At 42.1% G+C, this 13,667-nt stretch overlaps 1 protein-coding gene across 2 annotated transcripts in view; it reads left to right on the top strand.

Moving 5' to 3' along the window:
• Nucleotides 1-13,667, top strand: part of LOC148529127 (uncharacterized) — an 85,548-nt gene that overhangs the window by 46,256 nt on the left and 25,625 nt on the right. For both annotated transcript variants that reach the window (XM_088468882.1, XM_088468883.1), the window contains exons 8-12: nt 3,731-3,916; nt 7,372-7,474; nt 8,263-8,404; nt 10,543-10,726; nt 11,680-11,779. In XM_088468882.1, the coding sequence (XP_088325008.1) occupies nt 3,731-3,916; nt 7,372-7,474; nt 8,263-8,404; nt 10,543-10,726; nt 11,680-11,779 (715 nt within the window). The remainder of the gene's footprint in view (nt 1-3,730; nt 3,917-7,371; nt 7,475-8,262; nt 8,405-10,542; nt 10,727-11,679; nt 11,780-13,667) is intronic.

The following is a 13,667-nucleotide window of genomic DNA, read 5'->3' as shown; positions in this document are numbered from 1 at the left end:
TGTGCTGCCGAGTCGCACGTCGCTTCCGCATTATGTTTAGCACGAATTGTAGCGCACGGAGGCAAGATATATGTGGATACATCTGTATGCTGCCAGTTATAGAATTGTTGGGTGACTGCATTGGATTCACAAGGGTAAAAGACACCTTCTAAAGGCCCCCATTTATCAGAATTTGTTTGCAGCAATTGTGCATAAAACTCTTTCCCTTTTTCATCGATTGCACGATTGCTGCAATCAATTGCTGATGTATGGGGGCCTTAACCCCTAATCCACATTATTTACTGTGTGTGTTTTATTCAGTTGTTGGGTCACCGGACACTACACTGTCTGATTTAAATGTAGTATTACAAACCTAAAATATGATACCAAAATACAGATGTATCCTCGTGCATCATATGACACTTGGTGTAACAGACGCCCCTCAACGGGCAGCAATTCTCTTGCTTGAGTGATTACTCCCATTCTGAAAAAACAAAATTCTGACCCTAATACTCTCTCAAATTACCGTCCTATCTCCCAGCTCCCATGCCCCTCCAAGCTACTTGAGAGACTTGTCTACACCCGCCTCTCACACTTTCTTAACTCACACAAGTTATTGGACCCACTTCAGTCCGGCTTTCGTTCCCAACACTCCACAGAGACAGCACTGACTAAGGTAGTAAATGATCTTGTCACTGCCAAGGCTAAAGGCCATTACTCACTCCTAATTCTTCTAGATCTCTCTGCTGCTTTTGACACTGTTGACCACTCTCTTCTCATACAAACACTGCAATCCCTAGGTCTTAAGGGCACAGCTCTTTCTTGGTTTTCTTCCTACCTATCTGATCGCTCTTTTACTGTTCGTTTTTCTGATTCTGCTTCCTCTTCGCTACCTCTATCAGTTGGGGTACCGCAAGGCTCTGTCTTGGGTCCTTTACTATTTTCAATCTATACCACCTCTTTTGGCAAACTAATCCGCTCTTTTGGATTTCAGTACCATCTGTATGTGGATGATACTCAAATCTACCTATCCTTTCCAGATTTATCTCCATCTGTATTGGTCCGTGTCACTGAATGTCTTTCTGCCATTTCATCTTGGATGTCATCTCACCACCTGAAACTTAATATTTCTAAAACAGAATTAATTATATTTCCACCGGCCAATAACAGTTACCAACCTGATCTCTCTATCACTGTTGATACCTCGACCATCCACCCTGCCCCACAATCTCGCTGCCTTGGTGTCATCCTTGACTCTGAACTGTCCTTTGTTCCCCATATTCAATCTGTCTCAAAATCATGTTGCATACATTTAAAAAACATATCCAAAATTCGACCATATCTCACACAAGACACTGCAAAAACTCTAATCCATGCACTTATTATTTCCTGCATTGACTATTGCAATAGCCTCCTTACTGGTCTTCCCAAAAACAGGCCATCACCATTACAATCCATTATGAATGCAGCTGCAAGGCTTATCTTCCTTGCAAAACGTTCTTCTTCTGCTGCCCCGCTCTGTCAGTCCCTCCATTGGTTGCCGGTTTTCTACCGTATTCAATACAAAATACTTTCACTTACACATAAGGCTATTAACCAAACCACACCAACATACATCTCTTCACTCATCTCAAAATATCTCCCAACCCGACCTCTCCGCTCAGCACAAGATCTACGTCTCTCATCCCCATGCATTACTTGCTCCCAATCACGGTTACAGGACTTTCTTCGCGCTGCACGCACTCTATGGAATAACATACCTCGCACAATAAGACTTTCCTCTAGTCTCCAATCCTTCAAGCGTTCCCTGAAAACTCACCTCTTCAGGCAAGCTTATCAGATTCCAGAACCTCCCACATAACCTTCATAGCTTCCATATCTAATTACATCCCCCTTTTACAGTCCACACACAATCTCACACATCGTCTTTCTCTCACATCCTCATGACATTTGGTCGACATTCCTGTGTGACTGGATCATGCAGCCAACCAAGAAACTGTGCATTCTGGCTGGACCAAAATACAATATATAGCACCTATCCTTGGTATCAATGCCTATTTCCCTATAGATTGTAAGCTTGCGAGCAGGGCCTTCCTACCTATATATCTGTCTGTTATTATCCAGTTTTGTTCTATTAATGCTTACAATTGTAAAGCGCAACGGAATATGCTGTGCTATATAAGAAACTGTTAATAAATAAATAAAATAAATTGAGGACCTTTTCCCCAATTTTGCGTCCGAATTCTCTAATACTGTACTAAGGGCTTGATTCAGCAAGGAACGCAGTTGCTTATATGCACGCAATCGGCCGATTAATTTGCGCTGTGCATGCGTACACAGTGTAGTGCACGTGGGCAAGCCAGTCTCTGCGTATCCTCTGTTTGCAGTTCCGAATGCAAAGTGATTGACGGGAAGTGCTATTTGTGGGTGGTGACGGGGAGGTGGTCTGGGTGAACACAGGTGTGCCAGTGCATTTCAACGCCATTGCATGGGCGTGCATAAATTATCCACTGTGATACCAGATGACGCCTGAGGCGTCCTAGCATGCGCATAAGTAAGCAATTCCTGAGTAAGGTCTGGGCTTCCTTAACTGTTCGATGCTACCAATTGTTTCACTATGTTGGTCAAGTATATGGATGGGAGTAAGAAGAAGTGGGCGTCTTTATAGAGATTCTCATTGCGATGGCAAGCTTTTATATAACACAGCTGATATTCGCAACGCAGTTGCGTGCATATAAGCAGAATAGCGATCTCTAGTGAATCAGGCCTTAGGTACCATGCTTAGGATTAGTACTTTTTGTGGCAAAGGGCTTGTTATACCCTAGCAGATTAAGCCGAGCTATGCATGGCGCTAGCTACTCGTATAGGATCTGTCTTTTTACCCAGATTATGCACTTTCTTTCCCTGAGTTTTGCTAATGTACGAAGTACCTAATAGTGTAATCAATTTGCATAAAGTGTGTTTTGCCTTTTTACCGATGTAACATACTATTTTCCTGCATTTTGCGCATTAATATGCTAATGGCATACTATTAGTGGTAAGTATTTTGACTTCGCATTGCATAAATTTGAACAAAATGTTGCATGGTGCACCAAACAGGTATTTTGCTAGATTTGGGGATACGTGTATGTGGACACATCTGTGCAATGTGATGGATACCGGCAAATTTAAAAGCATCATCATGTACATGTTATAGTGGGATGTAGTTATTAGACCGGTCTAAATCCTGACGGCTAAAGTCCGACACAGGACTTAAGATGGGCTTCAAAATACAGACGCCTATCTTAATCCCGACGCCAGAATGCAGAAGGATGCCGTCCCAAACAAGGTAAGTCTGGGGCATTTTAGCAGTTAGCCGCGGAGGGGGAGGGTTAGATTTAGGCACCCCCGGGGGGGACTTGGGGTTAGGGTTGGGCTGTGGAGAGAGGGGGTTAGGCACCACTGGGGGGAGGTTAGGGTTAGGCATACCCCCCGAGAGTTAGGTTTAGTGTGTGGGGAGGGGGGGGGGGGAATTTAGGTTTAGGCACTCCCAGGAGGACTTGGGGTTAGGCACCACCTGGGAGCTTTAGGGTTAGGACAACCAAGGGAGGGGGAGTGGAGGGTTAGGATACTTACCAGCACCAGTCGGGATGGTTCAGCAGCCAGTGTTTCAGTAACAGGTATATTGACTCATTGTCCTACTATGGTGTTGATTACTTGTCATGAGTAACATATATATCCTATCTCCCTATGTATCTTGTCTTTATTTCAGTGGCGCATCAGCACTTATCTGTGGCTCCTACTAGGATTTCCTGTGCTTGCAGTAGCCCATGGGTTGGCTTGCTTCATCTCCTGGATCTCCGTCTTTTTTATTCCCATCTCTAAGATGAATGCCAGGGTTTTGTTTTCTGTGCTGCTAATGCCTCCGGAACATGTACACATTTGCAGCACAAACAAGGTGAAATTTAAATAAGATCTGCAATGCAGAGACTTGACTAAGAGGTTCATGACCCCTTTCAAAATAACTGAATGTGCAAGGATCACAGTCCCTTATTTGACATGATTTTCAAATCCTTCTTGACTGTCTTTATTTCCGCCAAACGATGGTATTAATGTTTTTTGTGCGGGTGTACATTAGGTGCCATATACCAAAAATGAAAATTGGAGAGAAGTTGTGCATGCGTAATTGCTCCCATTTGTGTACGAGTGGCCCATACTGATGATTAGCGTTTCTCTATGCAAGTGCTATACAGCGGGTAAAATGAGTATTGAACACATCAACATTTTTCTCAGTAAATATATATGTAATGGGGCTATTACAATGACATTTTCACCAAATGTCAGCAACAACGCATGCAATCCACACATGCAAAGAAATCATAGATGTCGATAAATTAAGTTATGTGAAATGACACGGGGAAAAAAGTGTTGAACCCATGAAGAAAGGGAGGTGCAAAAAGGCATGGAAAGCCAAGACACCAGCTGAAATCTATCAGTAATTAGAAAGCAATCCTGCCCCTTGTCATTGCAAAGAAATATAAGCTTGTACAGTCCAACTGATTGTGTCGCACAAGAAACCTCTCATGATAGGTAAAACCAAAGAGCTCTCAAGACCTTCACAACCTTATTTTTGCAAAACACACTGATGACATTGGTTACAGAAGGATTTCTAAACGTCTGAATGTTCCAGTGAGCACTGTTGGAGCCATAATCTGGAAGTGGAAAGAACATCATTTCACAATAAACCGGCCACGACAAGCTGCTCCTCACAAGATTTCTGACGGACAACTCTTCTGATTGATTATATTCACTCCTCTCTGAAGCTCTCCACAAGTGGTCCTTGGCTCTTAAAGACCAGGAATTAGCAGCGACAATTATTCCATAAGTAATTCACTCAACCGCCATGGTCTATATGCATGCTCACCACTCAAGACTCCATTGCTGAAGAAAAGCATGTTGAAGCTCGTTTAAAGTTTGCTGCACAACATTTGGACAAGCCTGTGAAATACTTGGTCAGATGAGACCAAAATTGAACTCTTTGGATGCCATAATACACCCCATGTTTGGAGGAGAAATGGCACTGCACATCACTCCAAAAACACCAGACCAACAGTGAAGTTTGGAGGTGGGAACATAATGGTGTGGGACTGTTTTTCAGCATACGGTACTGGCATACAATACTTCATATGATTTGAAGGAAGGATGATTGGAAAAATGTACCGAGGCATTCTTGATAAAAATCTGCTGCCATTAAGGATACTGGATTTGAACCTCTATACGCACCTACCTATACCTTCTAAAACCTACCTATAAACCTCTAAAATTGGCGCTATTTGCGTACACGCAGTCATACAGTAAAATAAAGACTTTAGACCTTGAACATGTGTTTCCAAAGCGCAAAGTATTATTCAAGCAAAGTACAGTCAGTTACACGCTGTGATCCAAGTACAATTTAGCGCAAAGAATTATACAAACCCAAGATACAGTTATACATACGCACGCGCTCTGGACCAGATACCGACATCAGCAAGAAACCTCCATCAATCAGCAAGAAGACTCCAGACTGGGGTCACACCACACACATTTATACCCTTACAGAAACAGGCAACACAATAGAGAGGTTTGTTGCTGATCCCATTGGTTCCCTATCACAGTGCGTTTGTTACAGGGCATTTAACGGGTTGATTCAAATGGACACAGAACAGCCTCTAACAGCTTGTTGCCTCCGTTTTCCCGCCTCATGGAAATCTTGGCTGTTGGTTTTTACAATGTACATTTTGGTGCTTTAAGTCTCTACGGTCCATAAGTTGCGAATGGATGTTGCGGTCTTCTCACCGATGACACCGGAAAGCTGTTGAGGAAGTGCAGATCAGTACGATACCAAACACTGCTTACTTATCACGTATTAAACCTTAGATACCAAATAGTCTTTATTTCACAGCATTTCTAATAAATGTATAAAACTTGGATCTTATACTTTAAAGCAATGGAACCTTTTGGGTGAGTGTGCATTATGTAAATATTAGGGATATGGGAAAAGACGCTAGTTAACTTCGGGCAGATGCGTGTGCGCACTAAGCTAATGAATAGCGTTTTCATACTGGGCCTTATGCATTGACTAATATGCGACATGTTAACAGCGCAACTGTGTCTATTAATGTGTGTATGAGGTATGGCGCTGAGCGGCCATTCGCAAAATGGTGTCTTGCGGCCATTCGCAAGATGGCGTAATTTCGATCTTATTTTAAGCTGATCTTGTCTCAGCAAATTATCCAGCTTCGACACCATCTACCAGGATGCTGACGATGAAACGAGTGTGGACATTTCAGCAAGATAATGATCCTAAACACACAGTCAAGGACCTTCAAGATTTGAAGACTGTTTGTGTGGAAGAATGGGCCAAATTCACACCTGAGCAATGCATGCGACTAGTTTCTCCATACAGGAGGCGTCTTGTAGCTGTCATTACCAGCAAAGGCTTTTGTACGAGGTATTAAATAAATTTCAGTAAGCATGTTTAATACTTTTTCCCTGTGTCATTTCACATTACACGTAACTTAATTTATGGACATCTAGGGTTTTGATTTTTATGCCTGTGTGGATTGTATGGGTTGTTGCTGACATTAGGTGAAAATTTCATTACAATAGCCCCATTACAAATATATTTACTGAGAAACATGTTGATATGTTCAATACTTTATTTTACCTGCTGTATGTAATTTATTTGCAGCTTTGTGTGTGTGTGTGTATAATATATATATTGCGCGCACACTTTTTTTTTTTTTTTTTTCTATGTGCTGTTGGTTGGAAATGCTGTGCTGTGGTGCTGCAGTTTGCCTGGTTTGTAGATGCTGACTATCCACTTTGCTACTGGAGAATTCGAATAAACTGTATCAAGCAAGTTTTAACATTCTGCAGTTTAGGCTTCTTTTTTATACACACTCCAATTTACTTTCAGCACAACAGACTTTTGTACTCAGTCAAAACATCTGTGTGGCAGTTGTATCTTGCAAATCAGTATCTTGTGCTATATTTTATTTCACAGTAGGAAAAACACAAAACTATTTTTGTAGATTTGGGTGGTGGAAAATTCCTTTTCAGTCTTTGGCGGAATGCAATGCATCCTACTACCCTTGGCATCACAGTGGAGTTGCGAATAGAAAACCATAGGCTTCCACTGGTTAACTCCATCTAAGATGGCGCTGCCAGCAGCATCCAAGCCCCGGGGTGTATGACATTCTGAGGCTTGGTGTATATGTGGTGAGCGTCCAAACCTCTGAAAATGCTAGGTAGGTTTGACCGCAAAAACGGTATTGATGCATCCCGCCCAATTTATGCCAAATAAGATAGTGTGTGGTTACTTTGTAAAGGATGTGTTTTGTTTTTTATTGTTTTTTTTGCTTCAATTGCTAGGTGGAAGATTCCTACGATACAGACATTGTCCTATGCTGCTATTCTGCTGTTAACCTCTATTACTACAAGTACACGGTTGATGGACTTAATGTGTTTGCTGTCAGTATCCTTTACTATACAAGTGCATGTTCTTAGCTTTTTTAACATTATGCAGACGTGTGAATGGTCAGTGGTGCGAGTTCCTGATGGCACTAGCAGGACAAGCTAAATACAAATGTGCTGATCATGTTGGCATATTATGTATACTATTTCATGCTATAGATACTTTTCATAGCTAAATTAGCTTATAGTAGAATGATTGAATTCTCAACAAGCAGACACATTAAAACTGAAAGGTCCTGTATAAGAGTGATATAAAATGGAGATGCTCAATAAAGTGCACTATATCCAATGGCCGAGTTGGCTGTCTAGCAACTTGCTCATGTTCCGAAAAAATATTCTCACTAAATTAATTAGATGTGGTGTTTATTGACTTGCTACAATTCATTGTGAAGTGGGGTATGCAATTATAAATGGAAAAACATGCCGGACAGCCGATCCGCCTTCCTATCTGATGTGTAAGTGCATACACTCTTTCCAATCAGTGGTCTGATATGTCAGATATGACACAACAACTGGGCAGGCATTTATACCTGTGGCCTCTGCAGCAAGTGTATGGGCGATCAGCTGACCGCCTGTACACACAGCATGATGTGCCGATATATCTGCCATTGGCTGTGCTACACAGCCGACACTGTCTGAACTACCTATTGCCTGTATACACTGGCCAACGCACAAACAATATATTGGCCGTTCAATTGAACCAATATATCTGCCAGTGTGTACCCAGCATAACATGTCCATATTGGAATCCAGCAAACTGAAAGAAACCTCCCTAACTGCCTCTTGCAGATCTAATCGTATTGGTGATTGTGTCACTGGTTCTTGGCTATATGGACAGCCACAACGATTACACAAGCTCCCCAGTGAAATTTACGCTCTCTTTGCTCTCCATAATGCCGCTGTCCTACTACATTGGAATGGCAATTGCTAGGTAAGTGAATCTATTCCAACAGGACAGATTGCACTTCATCATTACTACCTTTGTTGGGGAGTAAAGGCAAATCTGACTTACAGATGTGTCCACATACATCTAGCCTCCTTACGCGTTAAACAGCCCTTCTAGTCGCGCCATGCTGTGGCGTAACTCTGTAGTGCAGAGTGTCCTTTTTTACCTTCAAATGCGTCTTATTTGCACAACTATACGACTAGATAGCACATGTAGCTTCTGATGATTAAAATGACATGCAGCATGCCTATGTTCTGTGAGTGAGTGCGGGTGTATATGCATGCAAAATGCTACGTTACAGTGTCAGTGGTTGTAAAACTGTAACCTAGTGTTTAGCATGCAGATACACCCGCAGTCACACACAATATAGGCATGCTGCATGTCATTTTAATCATCAGAAGCTGCATGTGCTATCTAGTAATGAATAAGCCACATTTGAAGGTAAAAAGATGCATAAAAAGACACGGCGCTACCGAGTCACACTGAGCTCCCGCATTGTGTAGCGCGACTTGTAGCGCACGGAGGATAGATGTATGCGGGCACATCTGTATGTTCTTTTCCAGGCACTGTTCAAAAACACACCAGAGTTCTTATTTGATACGTTATGTGTAACATTACTGTTGACAGGACTAAAAGGTACAAGCGCATCGGAGTATACAATTTAATCACCTGCTGTCTTGCAAATTTCTTGGCTGTGACATGTTTTCTTCCAAATTACAAATGGTCGTTGCTTGTTTCGGTAATTTTAAAATATTCCTTAAGGGGAATACAGCAGTAACAGAACCCCAAATATTCCTTAAGGGGAAATTGAGTTCTATACACTTTTCACATTTCTCGGCCTTAAGTAGGAAATATTTGAAATATAGAAGCCTAATGGTAACGCTTAATTACAAACTTTTTACTGTTCTATTCTGGGACTAATTCAGAGTTGAGAGATGGGCAAAAAAAAAGAGCAAATTTGCCCTCTGGCATAACCATGTTGTGCTGCAGATAGGGCAGATTACAAATGTGCTGAGATTTAATTGAGTTGGGAGGGGTGTCTATTCTGAGCTCTAAATTGCATTGTAACTCTAAAGCTCTCCAGTATTTGTGGGCTACATGCAGAAGAAGCCAGTATTTATCCTGCACGCAAAAGAAGAAAATTAGTTTTTCCTAACTATGAATCAATCACTAGATTTGCTCCATTATGGAAGCATTTAATAAATGATACCATGATAGTTTTATAGCGCCACCATATTATGCAGCACATTACACAGAATGTTATCCAAACTAGTCTCTATTCAATTGAGGATTATAGTGTAAGCGTTCTACCACACAATTACACACCTGTAACTAGGGTCCGTTTTAGTCAGCCGCTTTTGGACTGTGGGGGGGGGGGTGGCGGCGTAAGTGCAAACTACTGTTACCATGCTATGTAAAAGATTACAGCTAGGTACAGAACATTTCTCTCCCGTCAATCGCTATAACCTTTTCCTCTTTTTGTCCTATCCTAGCTCCCGCCTTGCTCCTCTTCAGTCTGTCCTGTATAACACTGTTCTCCTCATTATTTTTTCTCTCTTGCTACCCCCCTCTGCAAGTCCCTTAATTGGTTCCCTGCCCCCTATTGAAATAAAGTCCGCCCACTAGCCTACAAAGTCCTAAACCATTTTTCGCTCTACATCTCCCACCTCATTTCCACTCACACTACTTTCAGCACACTTTGATCTGGCCTCACCTCCTCACTCATTATCTCTTCCCACTAGCGGCTTCATGATCTCTCCCATGCTGCTCCCGACCTATGGGATCCCCTGACACGCTCAGAAATCCTCCCAGCTTTTTATGTGCCATTAAACTTCATCTCTTCAGTCAAGCCCAACCTTCCTCCTAATTCCAGCGTATGCTTCCCACATCTCCCCCCCCCACCCTCTGTGTCTGTGCAGATTAATTATGTATAGATCTAAAATTATGAACTTTTCTAATAAGAGTTTAAACATTTTAGTTTTTGAGCTTAGCCTTATGTACATATATACCCTTCTGGTACCATATAAATATGATAATAGTTTTTACATGCAATATATTTTACGGTTTGCTTTAACTTCTCTTCTTTCCTTCTGTCTTTGCTGCCATCTTGTGGCACGATTTAGTATCTCAGCTCAGAGCAATTTTGCATTGGGAGCGGTGGTAAATGCCACGTTTGGCTCAATCATTGAACTGACCTTTTACATCACTGCACTGATTAAGGGCTCACGGGAGGATAACAAGTGCTATGAAGAAGTGGTGAAATCTGCTCTGACTGGAACGGTTCTGGGATGTGTCCTCTTCGTTCCTGTGAGTCTTTGGCACCATGTGTGTCATTTCCGTGTGTTGCATTGAAAATGAAACCTATATTTACACTATAGGGAATGTGTTATGTCTAAAAAATGCATCTTTCTGAAGAACACTGGTTATCTCTGTTCCTTGAACTAAATTTTGTTTACAATCTAGCTCGCCCTCCTATAAATTGTCAGTACTGGAACACCTGGTCCCTTTTTATAACACATTTGGGTGTTTATTTAGCTTGATTGTCTTTTTCTAAATTAGAAATGCATCTCAGAGAAATAACTTATTGGACACTCAAGGGCTAAATCCACCACAAATTGAAATCCATTATATACCGAATAAAGGGCCTGATACAGCATGGATAGCAACTGCGTACGCAGATCGGCCGATTGTTGTGTATTGCCCATGCATTGCAGTGCACGGCAATTACGGCCGCACTATGGCATCCATCACAGAGTGAGTGACAGGCTGTGAGCAGTTGTAGGTGGTGACTGGTAAGTGGTTGGAGAAACGCAGCCGTGCCTGTCCATTTGAATGCCATTACGTGGGCGTGCATAAATTAGCCATTGCGATTGCCTACGCATCCTGAGTACTCACTGCATGCAACAAGACTTGCAAATTCTGAGACAGCTCAAACCTGCTGTAATTGTTCGTGAGGGGCCAATGTTACCAATGTATACGCAGGACTGCGAGGTATTATGGATGTGAGAAGCAGTAGTGGGCGTCTGGCTGAGCGGTGGCAGACATTAGCATGTTTCGCAGCTTAATTGCGTGCGATTACACAGCTGCGATTCGTGCTGAATCGGGCCCATAATTCCAAAGGAATGTTGCCTAAAAATGTTACAATTTATGTTACAACTGATTGGTTTCCAGCACTGGCGTTACTGATTGAATAATATCATAACATAGTATAGTAAAGTTATTATTAGAAAGGTACAATAATCTTAGATCTTTATTTACAGGGCTTGTGTATGGTCATTGGAGGAATAAAGCATCGAGAACAGAGGTTTAATAGCCGGTCAGCTGGTGTGGGCTCGGCTCTGCTCTTCATTTCTGTAGGAGGTGAGAATCCTCAGAAGGTCCCAGCTGTGTGCACTTGTTTTTTTTATTTATTTATTTTTTTCGCTTCACATTTTCATATATGTGCAAGGTTGGTTCAATAAATAAAGTAAAAATCTCTCATTGCGTAAATTTAGTAAACTCGTACATATATGTATAATCAATAGTATGGTCTTGGTACAGATTATTTTCTACATAGTCCCCATACTTGTAAACATTTGTTCAAACAGTACACCAAGGCATCTATCTCATCATAGAAGAAATCCGTGTCAAGCGCCTGAAGCCAGGACATGACGGCTTGCTGAACTTTACCACCTGTTGCAAATCGCCTTGTACCCAGGTGCTGCTTTAATGGGCCACAGCGATGGAAATCACTTGGTGCCAGGCCAGGGCTGTAGGGAGGGTTGTCTAGTACCTCCCAATGGTAGCGCTGTAACAACTCACGCGTGTGTTTAGCTGAGTGTGGCCTGGTGTTATCGTGCAGCAGTATGATGCCTGTTCACAGCAACCCAGGTCATTTTTGACAAATTGCTTTCCGCAACCAGCTCAATGTGTCACAATAGCGGACAGCATTCACATTTGTCTCCCTTTTGTGAGGAAATCAACACGAAGCACACTCTTGTGGTTCCAAAACATGGTCGCCATGACCTCCTTTGCTGATGAAGTTGTTTTGAATGTCTTTGAAGGTGGGGACGATGCGTGTTTTTAAATGTCATGGATGCTTGCGTCCTCTCTGGTGTCACATGATGCACCCACGTTTCATCGCCTGTAACAATACACTGCAGGAACTGCACTTCCTCATGGTACCGCATCAAGTGCGTGAAAGACTTTCCAAACTTATGGAAGTTTTTCTGTACCCAGTGTGAACACTTTTTTTTTTTTTTTCTCCAGTACTCTAGTTGCTCATGTACGATGTTGTGCACAGCACAGTACCCACAGATGTTCAGTTGGTCAGCAATATCACTAACTGTACTGCGTCTGTCCTGAATCGGACCTTCAATGCGGCACAAATTGTCACCTTTGGTGGGTGTGCTTGGCTGGTCGGATCGCTGCTCTTCTTGGTCTGTCCTGCTGTTGTCAAAGGCAGTGCCCCAAACCTGTTTCTGTGACCTGACATTATCACCGTACACCGCAACAAGTTGGAGATGGATGTCAGCTGCTGATATGCTCTTTAGATGCAGAAATCTAATCACACTATGCATCTCAATGTGTAACCATGTTTCCACCAGCCCCGGCATCTTACAACTGATGGTGGGACAGTATGACTGACTTATATGAGGCGCAGTCTAATGGCTGTGAGAGGAAGCAGTGGTCTACCTGCTCTGGCCTGGTGGGAATTTAGAATGAATTGGAGAACATTAGACATGTGAGAGGTCTTGTTACCTTACTTACTGAACCTCCCTCGTAATTACTATGATTTTTACATTCCCATTACCAGAAATGAAATGTAACATTAGATAATGATTTCCAATCTCATAGGCTAGTCCTCCAAAATGATTTGGAAATGGGTATCCTTAAAGTGTATTTGCGATGGCTTTACTTTCTTACACTAGGATCTGCTATCTTTCAGGACAGGATACTAAATATGTATAGAGAACCATCCCAGGCTATTAGACTTACTAGATCACTTGTCTTATCTGTGTCTCCCAGATATACATTTACTGTCCTTGCATTGAATATCATGGTGTCTTACTATGTGTGTTTTTCCACTTGTCCCAAATGTAATAGTTTTCTCAGCCTAAACAATTTGTGCATTCAACTTGCATTATCTAGCTATAGACATAGAGCAGAGGTTTTCAAGGCACCCTAACAGTCCAGGTTTTAAGGATATCTATGCTTGACTTAATTACTACCTCAGTCAATTTGATTTAGCCATGGTTGCACACAGGTG

Source organism: Taudactylus pleione, unplaced genomic scaffold (assembly GCF_031769625.1).
Source record: "Taudactylus pleione unplaced genomic scaffold, aTauple2 ptg000086l, whole genome shotgun sequence".
NCBI classification, from domain to species: Eukaryota; Metazoa; Chordata; class Amphibia; order Anura; family Myobatrachidae; genus Taudactylus; species Taudactylus pleione.
This window is presented reverse-complemented; position numbering and strand designations above follow the sequence as displayed.